Source organism: Schizophyllum commune (assembly GCF_000143185.2).
Source record: "Schizophyllum commune H4-8 unplaced genomic scaffold SCHCOscaffold_10, whole genome shotgun sequence".
NCBI lineage: Eukaryota > Fungi > Basidiomycota > Agaricomycetes > Agaricales > Schizophyllaceae > Schizophyllum > Schizophyllum commune.
Window position 1 is genome coordinate 698,115 of NW_026089547.1, and position 17,081 is coordinate 715,195.

Consider the following 17,081-nt stretch of genomic DNA (forward strand, 5'->3'; position numbering starts at 1 on the left):
ATCGTTAGCTAACAGACACCTGAACTCCGTCTCGTGTCCGCCACCAAGGCGCAATCTATGACCAAGGCTCGCTTGTGCTTACCTGGGAAGACTGCAACATGTACTTGAAGTCTAACTTACCAGCCACCTATCCCCGCGTCACACGGGGCGGGCAGCTGCCACGCCCGTATCAATCCGATCACCCAGCCTACATCACAGCAACCTCCAACGGTCTTCTCTGCGAAGCGCCATTCCAGGCTTAGCCCATACAGTGCACGGTCATGGGTTCCGCAGCCGCATTCATTCATTCGCGCGCGCCCACCCTATTCGATGCCGTCCCTGACTCCACTATAAAGGCGGCACGCTCGCAGCCCGTCTCCGCGTCCCCCTCCCCGCCTTATCTCACTTCAGTCAGTCCACGGTAGGCGAGCGTGCTGCAGCCATGCCGGACCCGCGCGACCTGGAGAAGTCCGAGGACAAAGATCAGCTCGGCAGCGTCGCGAGCAAGGAGGTGCAAGGAGACGAGCCCGATGACCTCGATATCTACGACCTGCACGTCAAGCGCGCCGGGCGCCTCGTCGTCGACCCCGAGTGCGTACCATCCCCCCGTCCTGCCCGCTATCGCCGTGGCGTGCGGCGCTCCTGCGGTGCTCATCTCTTCCCACTCACAGGGAGGCACGCGTCGAATTCGGAGATGCCTTCGCGAGCAGGCTGAAGACCACCGAGGACGGGAAGACGATCCTGTGGCCGCAGCCGTACGACACGCCGGAGGACCCGCAGAACTGGAGTTCGCGGCGGAAGGCGCTGCAGCTGTTCATCGTCACGCTCGCCGCCATCGTGCCGGACTTTGACTCCGGGATCGGTATGTGCCAATCTCTGGTCGGAGCGGGCGCTGCCCAGCCAAGGCGCGGGACGTAAGACTCATCGGCGCGTGCATAGGCATCGCGTCGCTGTTCGCGCTGGCAAAGGAGTACGATACGACGACAGGGGTGATCAACAACTTGACGTCGAAGTGCGTACACGGAAGCTTTGTCGGGCGATGCTGGCTAACAAATATTCGTCACTCGCAGCTGGAGCATCTTCTTGTTAGGCCCCGGAGGTATCTTTGCCGTCATGGTGATGCGCCGCTATGGCCGACTGCCGGTGTTGTTCTGGTCTCAGGTGAGACGGTCTGTATCACCAGCTTTATTGCTGCTGAAATGCGGAAATTTAGCTCCTTGCGCTGGGTTTCTTGATAGGATGCACATTCGCCCCAAACTTGGCGACTTTCGCGGGAATGCGCTGTCTCACCGCTTTCTTCGGGTGCGTGAAGGACTCGCACTCCCTGTGACAGCAGGCTGATATCGCGCTCGTGCATTCCAGGACTGCTCCGCAGGTTACGGTGAGTAAGCTCAGCCAGCGGGTCCCGTGTAGCGATGCGTCCGTCCCGTTCGCTCTGGTCCCGTCGGACACCCGCTCTTTCGCATACCTTCTCACTTGCATACACGACCACGAGACCGTGGTCAATCCCACCTCACGCATGCAGTCTACGTTCAGCTGGCGTCCGGACCGGCTGCAAGGGCTTTCCCAGCCCGCCGATCGTATCCCATGATATAGGCGGCCTATGCTTCTTCTTCGCAGTCGCGTGACCACTCTCTTCAAAGCCCTCTCCTGCAAGCAAGAGTCCGAGCAATAACACAGAATGCTCACTGTGTCTTTTCCAGGGCCTCTACGTCGTCACAGATCTGTACCCCTTCCATCTGCAAGCTAGGATGGTACGCAAAACCCTGTCAATATACACTCCGTACTAAACAAATCGTCTTCCCAGCTCAACATCTGGACCATGGGCTTCATCATCTCGCCCTTTCTCTCCCCCTTCGCTTTCGGCTTTCTCGTCGCGCGCGCATCGTGGCGCTGGGCATACGGGATCGGCGCGATGTACTCGGCGGTTGTAGTGGTGTTGATCCTGCTTTTCATGGAGGAGACGTGAGTTCACTGCTTATATTCTCTCGTTTATGCGCGACCCTCGGGGTCAATTTTTATCCTAAATTTCGGTCAATGACCTGATGCGACCATTTACGGTCAGTACGGCTTGAGGCAGTACGCACTTCCATCGTCCGTACGGGTCTCGTCGTAGCGTGGAGCGAATTCACCGTGTCCCTGCGTCAGGTAGACGTACCTGGCCAAGGGTAGCCCCCGGGGCCATCCATTATTTCTTTCATGCATTCTCCCCATCTCTAACTTGCCATCCATTGACCTCTCCAGCCTCTACGATCGCGGCCTCAAGCCCGTGCCCCCACGCCCCACCACTGGCCTGCGCTACCGCGTCGAGACGCTGCTTGGTATCACGGGCGTGAAGATGGCCAAGTACAGGGATAGCTGGCTGGACGTCCTCTATGCGCCATTCAATTTGGTGTGGCGGCCGCATTTGCTGCCGTTGTTGGTCTTTGAGGTATGTTGGCGAGCGCATAAGTGCACCGGAATAGGGCGAGGGTTCTGAAGAGGGGAAGAGGCGAATGAAGGAGCGGTGCTGACATGGTTACTACAGGGAGCCCTCTTTGGCTTCGGCATCGGGATCAACGTGACGAACGCGGTCTTCTTGGGCGAGCCTGCGCCGCTGGGCTTCGGCTTCGGCGAGTTTGGCATCGCGGGGATGTACGGGACGCCTATCGTGAGTCTGGCCTTGATCACCCTCTTCTCATCGCTCAGCCCATCCCTCACTTCCCGCAGGTCGCCGTCATCCTCGGCGAGCTTCTCGGCCGCTACCTCAACGACTGGATCATGCGCACCTCCATCCGGCGCAACAACGGCGTCTTCGAGGCCGAGTCGCGCCTCTACGCCTGCTACATCGCCACCGTGCTCTACGTCGGCGGCTTCGTCGTCCTAGGCGCGGCGCTCCAAGAGCACCTCAGCACGGGCGCCGTCGTCATGGGCTGGGGCATCGCGGAGCTGGGGATCATGGTGAATACGGTGGCTGTGTACGCGTACGCGAACGACGCGTTCCCGAAGCATCAGGGGGAGATTAGCGCGCTGATTAATCAGGCGAGGACGCTGGGAGGTGAGGGCGAATGCGGTGGGCCAGGGAAAATACTGATGGTGTGCATTCGCAGGCTTCGCGGTCCCGTATTTCCAGGTCCCGTGGGCAGAGAAGCATGGAGCACTGCAGACATTCGGGTGCGAGGCGGCCATTGTCGCGGGGCTCTTCTTGCTTGTTGTGCCGTTTACGCAATGGAAGGGTCGATCTTTGAGGGTGAGCAAGCCTGAGGAATCTTCTATTGGTTGAAAAATAGCAGCGTTGACACCGAGTACAGGAACGTTTCTCACTGCACTGAAGAGAGTATTGGTGTTATAGGCAGTTTCAGGTTATTGGGCTTGAACATAAATTCGTCCCGCTGTAGTATATACTTACGATTGACAAGTCTTTCACGAAAGCTCAATGACTTCTTTTCCGAAGATCTTCTACTGTGCTGTATGACGCAGACTCCAGCTAGTATTCCAGCAGAAAGAATACCATGGCAAGCGCTCACATGTGAGAACCCATCGATTACCTCAGGCTGTATTATTTAAAGTTACGCGCTTATCTGCCTCGTGCTTCTTCAGAGCTTTGACCACCATGGCTGAATCTAACGAGATCGTACAGGCAACTTCGTCCTGGCCAGGACTCGATAACATCAAGCGTCTGGTCGTCTTGTGAGTGCGCGCGCGTCGTTGCAGGGGGTAAGTACGACATGCCTCACTCATCTCCAACCAGCGGCGCCTCCTACTGCGCCATAGGCAACCCTCCCTCTGGCTCTCCTCGCTCCGCAATTCTCCCTCTCGGCGTCCCCTTTCCCGGCTGGGGCTGCTACACCGACCGTGATACCGACACTTCCAACCCTCGCCCCAACTGGGTCGGCCATCTCATCTCGCGGTACTGGCCTGAGCCACGGTATAGGCCTCCTCTGGGCGCGGCGTCCGACGGTGCTGGAGATGACGGAGTGGTGGGGGGCAGTCCTAGTGCGGGCGAAGCCAGCATCAGACAGCCCGCGCCTCCACCACACAGCCTCAGATCCTTCGTTCGCGGGCTCCGGCCGGTCCAAATTATCCAATCCGCGGATCCGGCGCATCCTCCTCCTCCTGAACCACCGATGCAAGATCACGCATACGCCCGCGACCCTCTCCTCGTTTTCGACTACGCAGTGGGCGGGCACAGAGTGCCCGACGCACTGCATCAGATCCGCCAAGCATTCCTCCCGGAGCTGGCTGAGTGGCACCGCGACGCAGCCCCGGCCTCCATTGACGATGACCCGGACGCCTGGCGAATGTGGACGTCCAGGAATTCATTGTTTAGTACGGGCTCTCTCCCTTCCCGTCTGCCGTCATCGCTTAGAGGAGCACAGTAACCTGGATCGGCATCAACGACTCCGCGTGCGTTCTGCCCTCCTCTACTCACTCACAGTCAAAGGCAGCGCACATTGATGCCACCCGCCCCCCAGCTTCATACACGAGCCCAAGCTGTGCAAGGAGCCCGTCGATAAGCTCTTCGCAGGCCAACACGACCTCTACGCTGCCGGCGCGCGCAACTTCATGCTCGTCGACGTGCCACATATCGACCGGACCCCCGGTGGTGCGCCTTGAATTTTCTTTCTCTTTCTCTTCCTCTTTCTGTCTCTTTCTCCCTATCTCAGCTCTCTCGCCCCGAACCCACGCACCGTCTCCCCCGTCCTCGCCTCCATCCGCGAGCGCCCTACCATCATTACCACGCGTCTATCCTTACCCTAACTCTTCCCCCCCCCCCTTGCTCACCCGCTATCAACCCGCGCACGCCCTACCTCTCACCGTCAACGCACCCACCAGCAAAGAACCGGCCCACGCCGTCCCCCATCTTCCCCGCCTGGAACCGCGCCCTCCTCGCGCGCGCGAAGACCTTCGCGCAGGAACATCCCGGCGCGACCGTCCTCGTCTTCTCCAGCGCGCGGGCCATTGACAACATCCTGGACGACCCGGGTGAGTTGGAGCAGCTGTTGCTGATACCGACTTGTGTTTGTACGGAAGACTCTGCGCGTGGCAGAACGAGCTCTGTGAGCGGTAGGACGAGCTCTGCGAGCGGCAGAACGAACTCTGCACGGGGCAGAACGAATTCTGAACGCAGTTGCTCACGATCCACTGGATTTCACTCATACGGACGCCCCCAGATATCTACGGTTTCCCCGCCTCGGACGTGCGCAAGGCCAACGGCGCGATATGGATGGACAGGCTCCACCCGACGAGCGCGGTGCATGATGTGCTCGCAAGGGAGATGGCGGAATTTTTGGGTGGGGTGCCGAGCGTATAGTATAGTAAAAAACCGTATAGGGCCTGACGCGCACGTACCATGCCGTGGGCTATCGCACTCCTTATTACGATGCCTTCAGGATTCAGTAGGGCAGGTCTGGCCAATTCTGCGCTGTCGAGTCAGATCTGGATGTCTACTCGAGCACAAGCGTCTTGTCTTCGCTACCCCCTCGCAAGCGCACTGTCTCCTATGCAAATGCCCAGTCTCCCTTGCAAACGCCCATCATATTCCCATAGCATTCAATGCGATAATTTACAGTCCATACTCAATGGTGGCGCTCACTCAATGAGGGCGCTCATTCGATGACGGCGCTCACTGAATGACGGCGCTCGGCCACTAAGGCCATCAGCTCACTGCAACTCATCCTCATCCACCTCCGGGATGGAATAAGAGGACCGGTGCGCCGACTCTGGCGTGCCGCGCGTGAGGTCGGGGGTGCGACGTGATGTTTCCGGTGAGCGACGGGATGTTTCTTGCGAGCGACGTGGAGGGCCGTCTGAGGTACGACGTTCAGGACCGTCCGAGGCACGACGTTCAGGACCGTCCGGGGTACGACGTGGAGGCCCTTCGGATGTCCTCGCCGTGTCCGACGAGCGCCTCTCCGTCCCATCCGGATGCCAGTGCGCATGCTGCCGCTGCCGCCAGTCGCCCACCTGCTCCTGCTCCCGCGCGTACGTGTCGCGCTGCAGCCGGGCGTAGTGCTCCTGTTCGCGCGCGTACAGGTCTTGTTGTTCTGGGTAGGGGGTGTTAGTTGTGGTGGGCGAGGGGTGTGATGGGTGGGGGGTGGGAAAGAAGGGGAGGGTGGAAGGAGGATGAGAGGGATTGAAGGAGGAGAGGGTGGAAGGAGGAGTGGGGAGGGAGCGTGAACGCATGAGGGGAGAATTTGACGAATCCTTACCTTGCGAGTAGTCGTCGTACCCCTCGTCCGCGGGCACGAAGATCGCGTCGTCGTAGCCGTCTTGCAGTTCGGGCGGGGTCGTGCCAGGCTGCCTGCCTTCGGGCTGGGGAGGTATCCGGTGAAGGAGACCGAAGCTGGGAGGTGGGTGAGTTGGCAAATTGGTGGAGATAAGGATAGGTTGTAAGTGAGCGGGAGAGAGAGAATGTTGGGCGAAGGGGAAGAGGGAGAGTGCAGAAGAGAAACGCACCCAAAAACGCAACCGAGCAATCCGTCGCCGCCCCAGTGTCGATTTGGCACGAGGACGACTTCGCGTAGGGCATCGAAGTCATGGGAGTAGACGTAGACGCGTAGTGGTTTGTCGACGTGCTGAAATGACGATCAGCCCTTGTGCATCAGGCGCATACATGCATTTGAACCGCATATATGCAGGTCTGCGCATGTATGTGAGCATAACGAGATACGCACCGCCTCAACCAACTCATAAAAGTCGTTCTCCTGCGACAGCACGCCGCCGGACCAACCGAGGACCCAGTCACCCATGGGAACAAGACCCGCGGACTCGGCGGGGCTGCCCTCGATCACGTCGAGGACGTGCCAGACGTTGTCCATCGTCGCCTCGGGCTCGCACATGCGCATGCTGAGGCCGAGCAAGGAGGGCTTCGCGCCCTGCGGCGCGGCCGCTTTCTGCGACCACGATCGTGAGGGCGTGACGGGGACGACTGTGCAGCACCAAGTGTCAGTCGTACGGCGTACGAGCGAGATATACGCCTCACGCACCCCTCGTATAACGCCGCTTGCTGCTCCAGACGAGCAGGTTCAGGACGCGGCCCTCGTGCGCCTCGACGATGGCCTCCAGCTTCGCCGCGTCGATCGCGGTGTGCCCGTCGAGCGTGTCGCCCTCGAAGCCGACGACGAAGTCAAAGTAGGGCTCGATGTCGGTCTGGGATGCGGGGGAGTGCGGGGTGACGCGGAGGACGTGCAGGGCTTGCTCGGGCGGGTGCGCCTGCGAGGTGGATTGGCCGGCGCCCATGGTAGGTCAGGGGAGGCGTCCGGGGAGGGAGTTGCTTTCGAGAAGGACGGATTGTGCAGTAGATACGCGACAGAGGATGGGCGGGTCGCGTATGTGCAGAAGCGCAGGTGGTGATCGTGTCAACTTCGGGAATGTTTCGTTGCTTCGCGTTGTGCAGCGTATTGTGGGGAAGGGGTCAGGACTTTCAGAGCATCAGAGTAGGAGGAGAGGACTCGGGACAAGACACGGCGGGTTCAGAGGACGTGGCGCGGACGGCCGTGGTGACTGCAAGATGCGAAGAGAAGCGGGCGCGCCACGTGTCCGCGAGCGCCTAACAGGGCGGCCCGCCGCCGACGCCACCGTCGATCTTGGAGGCAGACCTACTTTGTCTACAAAAAACCTGATTCCATAAGACGAGGTTGATGTTCTGAATTATGAGGCGCTTCTGCGAAGGCATCGTGTCCGACGATGTAAACTGGATGGTATTTGCGCGTACATTTCACAATCGAACAGTGTGTAACACTGCTTCTCTGCCTACATTGCAACACCTAAATCACTAGTCACGACTGTCCACCTCCTCTCACAAGTCAGAATAAGTTAACATGTCTATCGTTAGTAGCGTTGGAGCGTCCGTGGCGTCCCTTCACGCAGATGGCGCCTCTCCATTGCCATTTGCCAACAACGGCTCCCTCTCTTCTACCATCCCATTCTCCAGCCTCCCCTCCTGCGCCCCCTCCCCCTGCACAGGCGCCAGCTTCCCCACCTCCCTCTCCACCCTCGCCTGCACCTTCGCCACCTCCTTCTCCCAATCCGTCCGCCATGCGAACCACCACCCGAACGCCGCGCAGTACACCAGACTGAGCGTCAAGCCAATCCACAGCCCGTGCAGCCCGAAGTTGAAGGAGAAGGCGAGCCAGACGCCCATGGGGATGCCCATGATGTAGTACGCGGAGAGGTTGAGGAGGGCACCGGTGAATTGCTGGCCCTTGGCGCGGAAGATGCCGCCGGTGACGGCGGAGGTGCCGTCGAAGACCTGGAAGAGGGCGACGAGGGGGAGAATGGCGGAGACCATGGAGAGCACCTCTGGAGGGGGTGAGCATGGGGGGTGTGGGGGGAAGGGGCGAGACGTACCGGGATCCTCGTTGAAGATGAGGGCCCACGAGTTCCTGAATATCAAGAACATCGCGCTGAAGAGCAGGCCGATGACGAGCGCCATAAGTATGGCAGTGTGAGAGGCGACGCAGGCGCGCCGGGCTTGGCCTTCGCCGAGGAGGTTGCCAATGCTAGAGAAGCAATGTGCGTGAATACGAAAGAAGTATGCGCATAGGAGATACTCACCGAACAGCCGTTGCCACACTCAGCGCAAACGGCGCCTGGAACGTCGTCGAGCTCGACACGAGCAGGATACTCTGCGTAGCGAGCGCGACGGGACCAAGCAAGCTCGCCGCCAGCGCCACCAGCTCCCACGCCCACCACTCGCTCGCCGTCTGCCCGACGCCCGCGAGTCCGAGGGAGACCAGGACACCGAGGCCCGTGAAGCTGCGCCGCGTGATGGGGTGCCAGGCGGTGCGGGGGGCGAAGCAGACGCCGTAGATGATGGAGAGGACGGAGACGAGGTTGATGGAGACAGCGGTGGCGATGGGCGCGCCGATGAAGCCGAGGCGGATCCAGTCGGGGCCGAGGACCTGGATGGGGGTTAGCGGGTGGTGAGAGGGGGGGAGAGGGAAGGGAGGGAGAGCGGGGGAAGGAGGAAGAGACAAGTACGCACGAGCAGGTAGTTCAACACGGCATTGATGGGCGCGACGATGAAGATGATCCTTGTCGGCACGTCGAAGAGGCCCTGCGACTGGAAGTAGCGGCGGCTGACGTTGTTGAAGACGTAGGCTGCAGAGGGAGGTGGTCAGTGATCATGAACATCTCCGCTTTGTAAAGAAAAACAGGCACGCAAAAGAACAGCAAGAAACAAAAGGGTGACGCTGGAAGATAGCATGGCCATAGGCGAAGCTAGCGCACGGAGCCTACTATAGCATGCAGCCCATTATAGCCCAGGCGCAAGTATAGAGTGCGTGAAAGGTTGACTCTGGTAAAGCACGTCACACGAGGCGCGCGAGATGAGGGATTCGCGAGAAAAGAAGCGCAGGTGACGGGATAGAAGGCAGTGAAGGACGGGCTAGCGCGCCATGAAAGGCACTCTAGTTGGCGTCGGATGATGATCTAGTAGGCGCCCATGCTCGGGGTAGACCATTGTGCTCGGATAGACGTGGATAGCGTCGATGGAAGGGGTGCGGACGATGTGAAGGACCAAGAGCATCGGATGGAGAAGCATCCTCACCTGGCAAGCACAATAGCTCCCAGCGCAGGTAGAGCGCTGCGAGGCGCGCGACCTCGGGGTCCTGGCGAAGGAAGAGCAAGATCGGTTCGGCGTTGACCCAGATGATGACGGTGGGCTGGGGGAAAGATGAATAGGTGTTTTCACGCAGGGGGGATGTGATGAATTGAGAGGGGAGGGGAGAGGGATCGACAAAAGTGGAGCGCTGAACAAGGACGATGGCAGAAGGCGTGATCGAGGGGGAGGGGGGCGTGATTATGAGCAGGTGATGCGGTATGGTGAGCGAGCCGGCTGCGGGAGCGACTTTGTTGAATGAAATGCAAAAGGGGGGACCTACCGTGAGCCAAATAGTCATAACGATACCTGGAGAAGCATAAGTGAGTGTAGCGACAGGCGGAATAGAAGGTCACTGACACATCCGCTGGGACCAGAGCCCAACGAGCTGGGGCTTATCGCTTGTCCAGGCTGATGGGAGGACGGTGTCCAGGGCGCTGGCGAAGCCTTGGATGATGGAGAACCCCGACACGGACGCGGTCATGCTCCCCAGAGTGATTGCTGCGAGTGCCGAGGTCGAGAGATGCCCAATAGTGACGACCGAGGCCATCACTAAGCTATACTCTAGCAAATGCGTGCTGAGGAAGGCGAAGGTCAGCACAGCGAGCAGGGGGAACTACATCCTGCACGCACCCAAACACCGGCGCGGCATACTTGGTCAGAATGCGCAGCTCCTCCCAGAACATGACCGTCCTCGACTCCGTATCCGGGTCGCCCCTCGCGTCAACTTCCTCCTCGATGATGGGTATGGCAGGGGCGGAGAGCAGCGGCGTGCGCTCGTTCGAGTTGGAATGATGCATCGACACCTGGGCCTCGCTCGCGGCCTGGGTTTCGTTGGGAGGAAGGTGGGTCGCGAGGAAGATTTCCCGTCTGGCATTAGTGCTGGTGCGGCTGCCACGGCGGCGTATCGGGGAGGCGTTGCTCGGATCGAACTCGTCCCCAAGAGGTGACAGAGATCTGGATCGGGCCCACCAGTGATGTCGCGTGGCGAGCCTCGTGACGGCGTGCCGAAAGCGGCCCACGCTGCTGGGTTCAACGATGTCGACGACTGTGCACCCTCGAAGGTGCGCGGAGAGGATGGAAAGGGCTCCGATATCTGAATATATACTCATGGAATGTTCTCACTGCGAAAAGCGCAGCAAAGACCAATATTACTCAATGCGAGACGGCAGAGGTGGCGGCAGTCGAAGGTCCATGCATTGGTTCCTGCGCGTTCATTCCTGGTCTCGAGGACACTAATCTGTGATGGACTCTTACCGGGATCATGTAAGTCCCACTCGAGCGAGAGTTGCTCGCCGCCCTTGTCAATGTCGCAGCCAAGCCGCAACGAGTCGGCCACTGCCCTGAACAAAAATCACGTAGGAAGTTGTAAACTGTAAGGTTTACGACTTTTTTTTACTACTCTATGCAGTCCAGCTAGTACAGCTCCCGATTCTGGAGGGCCGCGTTACTGACCACTGACCTCAGGCTGCAAGTCGAGTCGCTGGCCTGGCCAACACCTTGCCATCAATTTCTTCCAAAAAAGGCAGGGCCCGGGGGGCGCCATGTGCCATCATTCGTGGGGGCCGATTCAGAGATCTGTAGCCCTGTGCTCGTCCCCTTCATCGGGTTCCTCGTCACGAGTGCCAGTGAGGGGGGCCGGAGGCTGGAGCTCTCGGTGCCCGAAGGAGCGGGAGAGGATGCCGTAGTCCTGGGGGAGGGAGCCCGCAGTCCCTTGATAGTGTGCGTATGTCGAGGACATGGCGGTGGGAGCTAAGGTATTGCGCTATCGCGGTGGGTTCGTCAAAACTTCGTGCGGCTCCTATTCTCCGTTCGTGAGGTCGTGAGCAGCGAGGGGAGGGCTTTTGAGGACTCTCGACGAGTCAGAGGGCTGTACACGCCCGGGTCTTGGGCTGGCTGCAGAGTCAGGCGCCTTGGTCGGCGGTCAACCTGTCGAACGGGCGGCGAACTCTGCGGCCAACTCGGGGCTGCCGCGAACAGGTGACCGGGCGATCGCTTCCTTTTTAGGTAAGGGGCGCTACGCTTGGACCGGCGCGTCGTCCGCGTCACGCCCGGCCATGCGCGTCATCCCGCGTGATGGAAGGCCGTTCAACATCCGCTGACCGGCGCCTGTCTCTGGCCATCATAAGGGCACTTGCCTTCCAGCACAAACTAACCGCCCAGGATGCATCTCGAGCGCCGGACAGACTACGACCGCCACACCGCCTTCATCGTGCCCATCTTCCTCGTTTGCTTCGTGCTCGTCATCGGCGTCTTCACTGGCGGCGTGCTCATCCTCAATAAGAACTCGCCGAAGAGATCGTCGACGGAGGGAACTGGCGAAAACTCCAGCGCCACGCAAGAGAAGAAGAATAAGCAGCCACAGCGTGTGCCCTTAGCGCGTTTGCTGTCGGTGCTGTCGGGGAGAAAGGCATTGAGGGAGAGCATGATTGTTGAGGTGCGTGTGGCGAGTCGTCGTCCGAGGAAGCGAGACTGAAGGGCCGCGCGCAGACCGCGATCACAGAACCCCCAGCAATAACGGTCACCTCAGCCTCTCTACCCGCCGATCTGCATCGCGCCGAGCCGATCGAAGACGAAAAGACCCACGTTCGCGCGTTCTCCACGCTCGCTCCGCGCCATGAGTTCCTCCGCCTGCCGATCGTCAGTCGCCAGCGCGTAGATGACCAAGATGAACACGACTGCCCTTCCGCTGACGGAAAGAGTTCCACCGGCGAACACGAAGCATCCGACGAGGACTCCGCGCTCTCGGCCATCTGGGACTCGTTCTGCGCGAGCGGCGAGGGGAGACTGCACGAGCTTCGCACGCTGTCGTACCTGTCCTTTGGCGAGCAGGGAGCGTCGAAGTACGATGAGGCGACGAAGGGGAGGCTGGGTGGCGATACTCTGCTGGTCGACGACGCAGGTCCGCCCGTCGGAGTCAGCGATGCGCCGAAGATGGTTGCTGCGTCCCCTCTACCGCCGCCTGGACTATCGATGCCAGATGCTCTGGCTAGACTTGACCCCGATCAGAAGACGCACAGCTCGCTGATGTCCTCGAACACTCTTGTCGTCTACCCTGCTTTGTCGAGGTCGTCTACGCTGCCGAAGGGGTGCTCTCCTTCGTTGCCCAAAGGGTGCTCTCCGCCGCTCGTCTCTCCTCCCTCGCAGCTTGACGGCTCGGCTAGCTCCCACTCCTCGGCAACTCCTCACCCAGAGGTCTCGTACTGGTCGCCCGAGAAGAAGCCTCGCTCTAGGTGGGCTCTTGAGCTCTTCAGTCGCGCGAACGGCAAGGAACTCGGCCGTGGCAAGCAGGCGAAGGGACTCGGTCGCGGCATGCAGGATCTCAGTCGCGGCAAGCTCGAGAAGGAAAACGTCGTGCAGACTCTGCCAATCCTCCCACTGTCTTTCGATATACCGGATGAGAACTATGTTCCGCCAGGTAGCGATGCGCATCCCTTCTCTAGCGATTTCACTGGACTTCGGTCTTCCTCGGACGATGTTCCTGCGACGGCTGTGTTCTGTCCTGCAGCGGCTGCGTGCCCCCCTTCTGCGGCAACCAGGTCTTCTCCTGTCGCGGTTGATAGCGACGCCAGCACACCGGCGATCAGCCTCACCGCCACCGATTCGATGGACGAGGTCGCCGACTGTCTGGCGAACGTGACGTGCGACTCGAGCGACATACACGGTGTCGGGATCGCCCACGACGTACCTAGTGCAGAGCGTGGCGACGATCACAGCGCAGACACCCCGCCTGTCCGCCGTGTCTCCCTTCAGCCTCGCCGTCGGTCGCTAGCGCGCGCTCCGGCTGTGCGGAAGGATATCTTTGCTGTATAGGTGTAGTAAAAAACGTTCAAGCCTTCTATTTGTGACTGCCGGAGTCGTGACTGGCAACGATGGGGCGCAGAGCTGGAAGGACTACTTGGCATTCTACGACTGTCAGTGGTAGACTCGGGCATGAGTTCTTAACTATCAACGCTCTTTTCTTGTGGCTTAGGCGTGACGAACTTGTACGATGGTGCACGTAGCACATAAATGTTCTGTACAATAGAAGATACCCCTTTCGTGCGTTTTCACTGTGTTATGTCTGTCTGTTATATGTACACAGTGTGACTTGTGCGTGACTTGTGAGAGACGAGGATCGGGTTGGAGGTCGGTCTGAGGGTTAGGAATGAAAGGCTCGACTGACCGTTTCTGACACATGTAGAGCCTTCGAAGTGGGATAATGCTGGTACTTATCCCGAATGACGTGACTTTATCATAAGCAATGAACTCAAGATCATTGAATAATAAATTCAGCCAAGTTCAACCGTGACATACAGTCACCTGACCCACGCGAGCAGTTGTCACACTTGCCAAATGCCAAACGCGGTCAAGCCCACTTTCCCTCTGCCAATACACGTTCACGTTCTCCATGCGAACGGCGTCTCCGGGCTGCCGAGACGTGCTTGTTGAACCTGCGATGTCTACGTCCAGCCTGCAACATTGTCTACGTCCGATTCTATCTGCGTTCCTGATCGACCTGATTAGCGCTGCTCTTTTTGTTCTTCGTCTTGTTCATCTCGGGCGCATTCGTTTCAGCGCCTATTGTGATTTTTGGTGCGGAGGCTTGGCGGGAGCTTCCACTGGGTCCCCATTCACTGCTCTGCTGTACCGACGCTTGGGATCTGGTACTCGTCAAGACCGTTGTACGTCTCGCCTTTCACGTCAATGTCCGGGTCGTGCAATGCGCGAGTCTCATATCGGGCAATTGTGGCGCGGGCGTATCGCGGTGGGCTGACCGCTTGGACTCGCTATTGTCTTCCTGCTCTTTGTGATTCTCTAGATCGCCTTGGATGTGCGGTCACGCGTGTCGGTGGGGTTCAGCATTCTGATTGGAAGTGAATGCATCCTTCGCAGGATTGAATGCTTCCTTGGCTAGCGTCCCTGATTGAGAGAGCTCATTGTCTTTTGGATGGGGTGGGTGGGTAGGTGGATGGATGGTATATAAGCTAGTGCCCTGGTAAACCTTTTGTCCGCGAGCCCCCCTCCTTCCCCGCACTTTGTCTACTTTGGTCGAGGCTAGCGCGCAACGCGATATCGACGGCCGACATGGACACGCTGGAGGCACAGACCTTGGAGAAGACGCAGAAGACGGAGCGAGAGAGCATCAGCAGCAAGGAGGTGCAGAGTGACACGAGCAGCATCGACATCCATGACTTTCATGTCAAGCGCGCCGGGCGGTTGGTCGTGGATCCCGAGTGAGTGTCTTCCTCCTCCACATTTATCCCCGCCTTCTTCTCGATTGCAACGCATGCTCACCTCACCCGCTCGCCAGAGAAGCCCGCATCGAATTCGGCGCCGACTTCGCCTCCAAGCTCAAGACGACCCCCGACGGGCACACCATCCTCTGGCCGCAGCCGCACGACACGGCCGAGGACCCGCAGAACTGGAGCACGAAGCGGAAGGCGCTCAACCTGCTCATCGTCACGATGGCCGCGGTCGTGCCGGACTTTGACTCGGGGATCGGGATTGCGGTGATGTTCGAGGCGGCGAAGGCGTTCCACACGACGCCGGCGACGATTGTGAATGTGACGACGAAGTGGGTGTGGCTCCATGCAGCGCTAGACAACCAGGCTGACGCGTGTGTGTGATAGCTGGAGCATCTTCCTGTTGGGCTGGGGCGGGATATTTGCAGTTATGGGCATGAAGCGGTATGGGAGGCTGCCGGTCTTGTTTTGGTCGCAGGTGGGTTTTAGTGGGAACGACGGGATTACTTGCACTTACACTAACGAATGCCCGATAGCTCCTGTCTTTGGGCTTCCTCGTCGGATGCACATTCGCACCGAACTTGGCGACTTTTGGCGCGATGCGGTGTCTGGCCGCGTTCTTTGGGTGCGTTGGAGTCTGCCCGGTGGAGTCGAGATGGGCTGTACTGACGGGTTTGATTTACAGTACTGCGCCTCAAGTGACGGGCCTGTACATCGTCACAGACATGTATCCCTTCCATTTGCAAGCGCGTATGGTATGTGAAGCCATTTGGAGTTCCAGGGGGCTTGCGTGCTGACCGACCCCGCAGCTGAATATCTGGACTATGGGCTTCATCATCTCGCCCTTCCTTTCGCCCTTCGCCTTTGGCTTCCTCGTCGCGCGTGCGCCGTGGAGATGGTCCTATGGCATCGGGTGCATCTACTCGGCCATCGTGGTGTTCATGATCATGTTCTTCATGGAGGAGACGTGAGTATTGCTGCCATGTCCATCATCCTCTCCCTTTGGCCCTCGTCAACAAATCAGGATCTCGCGCTGAGCCTCCCACCAGCATGTTTGACCGCACCGTCAAGCCCCTCCCGCAGCGCCCGACGTCTGGCCTGCGCTACCGCGTCGAGACGCTGCTTGGATTCACGGGCAAGAAGATGGCTCAGTATAGGGATAGCTGGAAGGAGGTGGCCTGGGCGCCGATTAATGTGGCGTGGAGGCCGCATTTGTTGCCGTTGATGATTTTCGAGGTAAGTGGGGGCCATCTTGTAAAACATCATACTGATGCGACAAATAGGGTGTCCTGTTCGGCTTCGGCATCGGTGTCAATGTCACTTTCGCAGTGTTCTTAGAGGAGCCTAAGCCCCATGGTTTCGGGTTCAGCGCCTATGGCATCGCAGGGATGTATGGGACGCCTATCGTACGTTCTCCTTACTCGCTCCATCAATTTCTCATACCTAACCTCATCCTCAACATAGGTCGCCGTCCTCCTCGGCGAGGTCGTCGGGCGCTACCTCAATGACTGGATCATGCGCACCACCGTCAGGCGCAACCACGGCGTCTTCGAGGCCGAGTCCCGGCTGTGGGCGTGCTACATCGCAACGGTGCTGTACATCGTGGGCTTCGTGGTGCTGGGCGCGGCGCTGCAGGAGCACCTGAGCGCGGGTGCGCTGGTGATGGGCTGGGGCATCGCGGAGCTGGCGACGATGGTGAACACGGTGGCGGTGTACGCGTATGCAAATGATGCGTTCCCGAAGCATCAGGGCGAGATTAGCGGCCTCATCAATTTGTTCCGGACACTGGGAGGTGGGTGGCTTGGTGCGATGATTGTGGGCTTTGCTGAGGTTTTTTCTCAGGTTTCGCTGTTGCGTACTTCCAGGTTCCGTGGGCAGAAAAGCATGGTGCGCTGCAGACGTTCGGATGCGAGGCTGCGATTGTCGCCGCGTTGTTCATCATCGTGGTGCCGTGGACGCAATGGAAGGGGAGGTCCCTGAGGGTGAGCATATCCCTTTCCTATATCATACACTTCTGACATGACATTAGGAACGCTTCTCTCTGCACTGAACGCGTTCAAGTGGGTGATTTCTTGACCTGGGCCTCATCTGTTCGATTTCTTTGGGGGGTCATCTTCGGTTTTTCTTTGTACTTTACATATCGAATTTCTTCTGTACAGTAGTGGATTATGGCTATATATGCAAGTCCTGCAGTATATGTGTGTGAAGATGTGAGAACGCCGCCACACGTCGACAGCCGGAGATACTTCCCTTTTCGGCCGCGCACGTTTCGGGCGTCATTCGCACTTGCTGCT

The 17,081-nt window shown here is 59.1% G+C and overlaps 6 protein-coding genes across 6 annotated transcripts; 4 read left to right on the plus strand and 2 right to left on the minus strand.

The window, feature by feature from the left end:
* The first annotated feature begins 373 nt into the window (after window positions 1–373).
* Window positions 374–3,389, plus strand: SCHCODRAFT_02636597 (MFS general substrate transporter). Its single transcript, XM_003028989.2, has 13 exons — window positions 374–570; window positions 651–841; window positions 919–991; window positions 1,050–1,140; window positions 1,193–1,281; window positions 1,342–1,360; window positions 1,683–1,733; window positions 1,787–1,944; window positions 2,224–2,410; window positions 2,507–2,629; window positions 2,689–3,016; window positions 3,069–3,208; window positions 3,270–3,389. The coding sequence occupies exons 1-13, from the start codon at window positions 422–424 to the stop codon at window positions 3,288–3,290; spliced, it is 1,620 nt and encodes a 539-aa protein (XP_003029035.1). The 5' UTR covers window positions 374–421; the 3' UTR covers window positions 3,291–3,389.
* Window positions 3,390–3,555: 166 nt separating this feature from the next.
* On the plus strand, window positions 3,556–5,506 carry SCHCODRAFT_02636602 (uncharacterized protein). The gene is made up of 6 exons (XM_003028988.2): window positions 3,556–3,648; window positions 3,710–4,287; window positions 4,338–4,365; window positions 4,434–4,564; window positions 4,795–4,944; window positions 5,133–5,506. The coding sequence occupies exons 1-6, from the start codon at window positions 3,572–3,574 to the stop codon at window positions 5,270–5,272; spliced, it is 1,104 nt and encodes a 367-aa protein (XP_003029034.1). The 5' UTR covers window positions 3,556–3,571; the 3' UTR covers window positions 5,273–5,506.
* On the minus strand, window positions 5,210–7,471 carry SCHCODRAFT_02636606 (uncharacterized protein). The gene is made up of 6 exons (XM_003028671.2): window positions 6,948–7,471; window positions 6,636–6,889; window positions 6,418–6,536; window positions 6,171–6,304; window positions 5,788–6,005; window positions 5,210–5,727 (listed from the first exon to the last, which is right to left on the minus strand). The coding sequence occupies exons 1-6, from the start codon at window positions 7,198–7,200 to the stop codon at window positions 5,623–5,625; spliced, it is 1,083 nt and encodes a 360-aa protein (XP_003028717.2). The 5' UTR covers window positions 7,201–7,471; the 3' UTR covers window positions 5,210–5,622.
* Window positions 7,472–7,628: 157 nt separating this feature from the next.
* SCHCODRAFT_01159065 (MATE efflux family protein) lies at window positions 7,629–10,488 on the minus strand. Its single transcript, XM_003028670.2, has 8 exons — window positions 10,196–10,488; window positions 9,923–10,140; window positions 9,846–9,871; window positions 9,512–9,626; window positions 8,948–9,063; window positions 8,518–8,864; window positions 8,311–8,462; window positions 7,629–8,262 (listed from the first exon to the last, which is right to left on the minus strand). Exons 1-8 carry the CDS (start codon window positions 10,360–10,362, stop codon window positions 7,823–7,825), a joined length of 1,581 nt encoding a protein of 526 aa, XP_003028716.1. The 5' UTR covers window positions 10,363–10,488; the 3' UTR covers window positions 7,629–7,822.
* Window positions 10,489–11,726: 1,238 nt separating this feature from the next.
* SCHCODRAFT_02704364 (uncharacterized protein) lies at window positions 11,727–13,375 on the plus strand (the record flags this gene model as incomplete). Its single annotated transcript, XM_003028987.2, has 2 exons — window positions 11,727–11,999; window positions 12,053–13,375. 2 exons carry the CDS (start codon window positions 11,727–11,729, stop codon window positions 13,373–13,375), a joined length of 1,596 nt encoding a protein of 531 aa, XP_003029033.1.
* Window positions 13,376–14,384: 1,009 nt separating this feature from the next.
* Window positions 14,385–16,980, plus strand: SCHCODRAFT_02551116 (MFS general substrate transporter). Its single transcript, XM_003028986.2, has 11 exons — window positions 14,385–14,778; window positions 14,856–15,119; window positions 15,175–15,265; window positions 15,324–15,412; window positions 15,473–15,542; window positions 15,597–15,754; window positions 15,837–16,023; window positions 16,071–16,193; window positions 16,252–16,579; window positions 16,630–16,769; window positions 16,817–16,980. Exons 1-11 carry the CDS (start codon window positions 14,630–14,632, stop codon window positions 16,835–16,837), a joined length of 1,620 nt encoding a protein of 539 aa, XP_003029032.2. The 5' UTR covers window positions 14,385–14,629; the 3' UTR covers window positions 16,838–16,980.
* Window positions 16,981–17,081: the final 101 nt, after the last annotated feature.

Bases quoted from the DNA above. Each gene is read 5' to 3' on its own strand.
- SCHCODRAFT_02636597 (XM_003028989.2), top strand. From the start codon at position 422: ATGCCGGACCCGCGCGACCTGGAGAAGTCCGAGGACAAAGATCAGCTC. The intron at 992-1,049 runs GTGCGTACACGG...CGTCACTCGCAG, and splicing joins ATCAACAACTTGACGTCGAA to CTGGAGCATCTTCTTGTTAG. The intron at 2,411-2,506 runs GTATGTTGGCGA...TGGTTACTACAG, and splicing joins TGCCGTTGTTGGTCTTTGAG to GGAGCCCTCTTTGGCTTCGG.
- SCHCODRAFT_02636602 (XM_003028988.2), top strand. From the start codon at position 3,572: ATGGCTGAATCTAACGAGATCGTACAGGCAACTTCGTCCTGGCCAGGA. The intron at 4,565-4,794 runs GTGCGCCTTGAA...CGCACCCACCAG, and splicing joins TATCGACCGGACCCCCGGTG to CAAAGAACCGGCCCACGCCG. The intron at 4,945-5,132 runs GTGAGTTGGAGC...GGACGCCCCCAG, and splicing joins CAACATCCTGGACGACCCGG to ATATCTACGGTTTCCCCGCC.
- SCHCODRAFT_02636606 (XM_003028671.2), bottom strand. From the start codon at position 7,200: ATGGGCGCCGGCCAATCCACCTCGCAGGCGCACCCGCCCGAGCAAGCC. The intron at 6,890-6,947 runs GTGCGTGAGGCG...GGTGCTGCACAG, and splicing joins CAAGCGGCGTTATACGAGGG to TCGTCCCCGTCACGCCCTCA. The intron at 6,305-6,417 runs GTGCGTTTCTCT...CCCACCTCCCAG, and splicing joins TTGCTCGGTTGCGTTTTTGG to CTTCGGTCTCCTTCACCGGA.
- SCHCODRAFT_01159065 (XM_003028670.2), bottom strand. From the start codon at position 10,362: ATGCATCATTCCAACTCGAACGAGCGCACGCCGCTGCTCTCCGCCCCT. The intron at 9,064-9,511 runs GTGAGGATGCTT...CTCCCTCTGCAG, and splicing joins GGAGCTATTGTGCTTGCCAG to CCTACGTCTTCAACAACGTC. The intron at 8,263-8,310 runs GTACGTCTCGCC...CACCCCCTCCAG, and splicing joins CATCTTCAACGAGGATCCCG to AGGTGCTCTCCATGGTCTCC.
- SCHCODRAFT_02551116 (XM_003028986.2), top strand. From the start codon at position 14,630: ATGGACACGCTGGAGGCACAGACCTTGGAGAAGACGCAGAAGACGGAG. The intron at 15,755-15,836 runs GTGAGTATTGCT...GCCTCCCACCAG, and splicing joins ATGTTCTTCATGGAGGAGAC to CATGTTTGACCGCACCGTCA. The intron at 16,580-16,629 runs GTGGGTGGCTTG...GTTTTTTCTCAG, and splicing joins TTTGTTCCGGACACTGGGAG to GTTTCGCTGTTGCGTACTTC.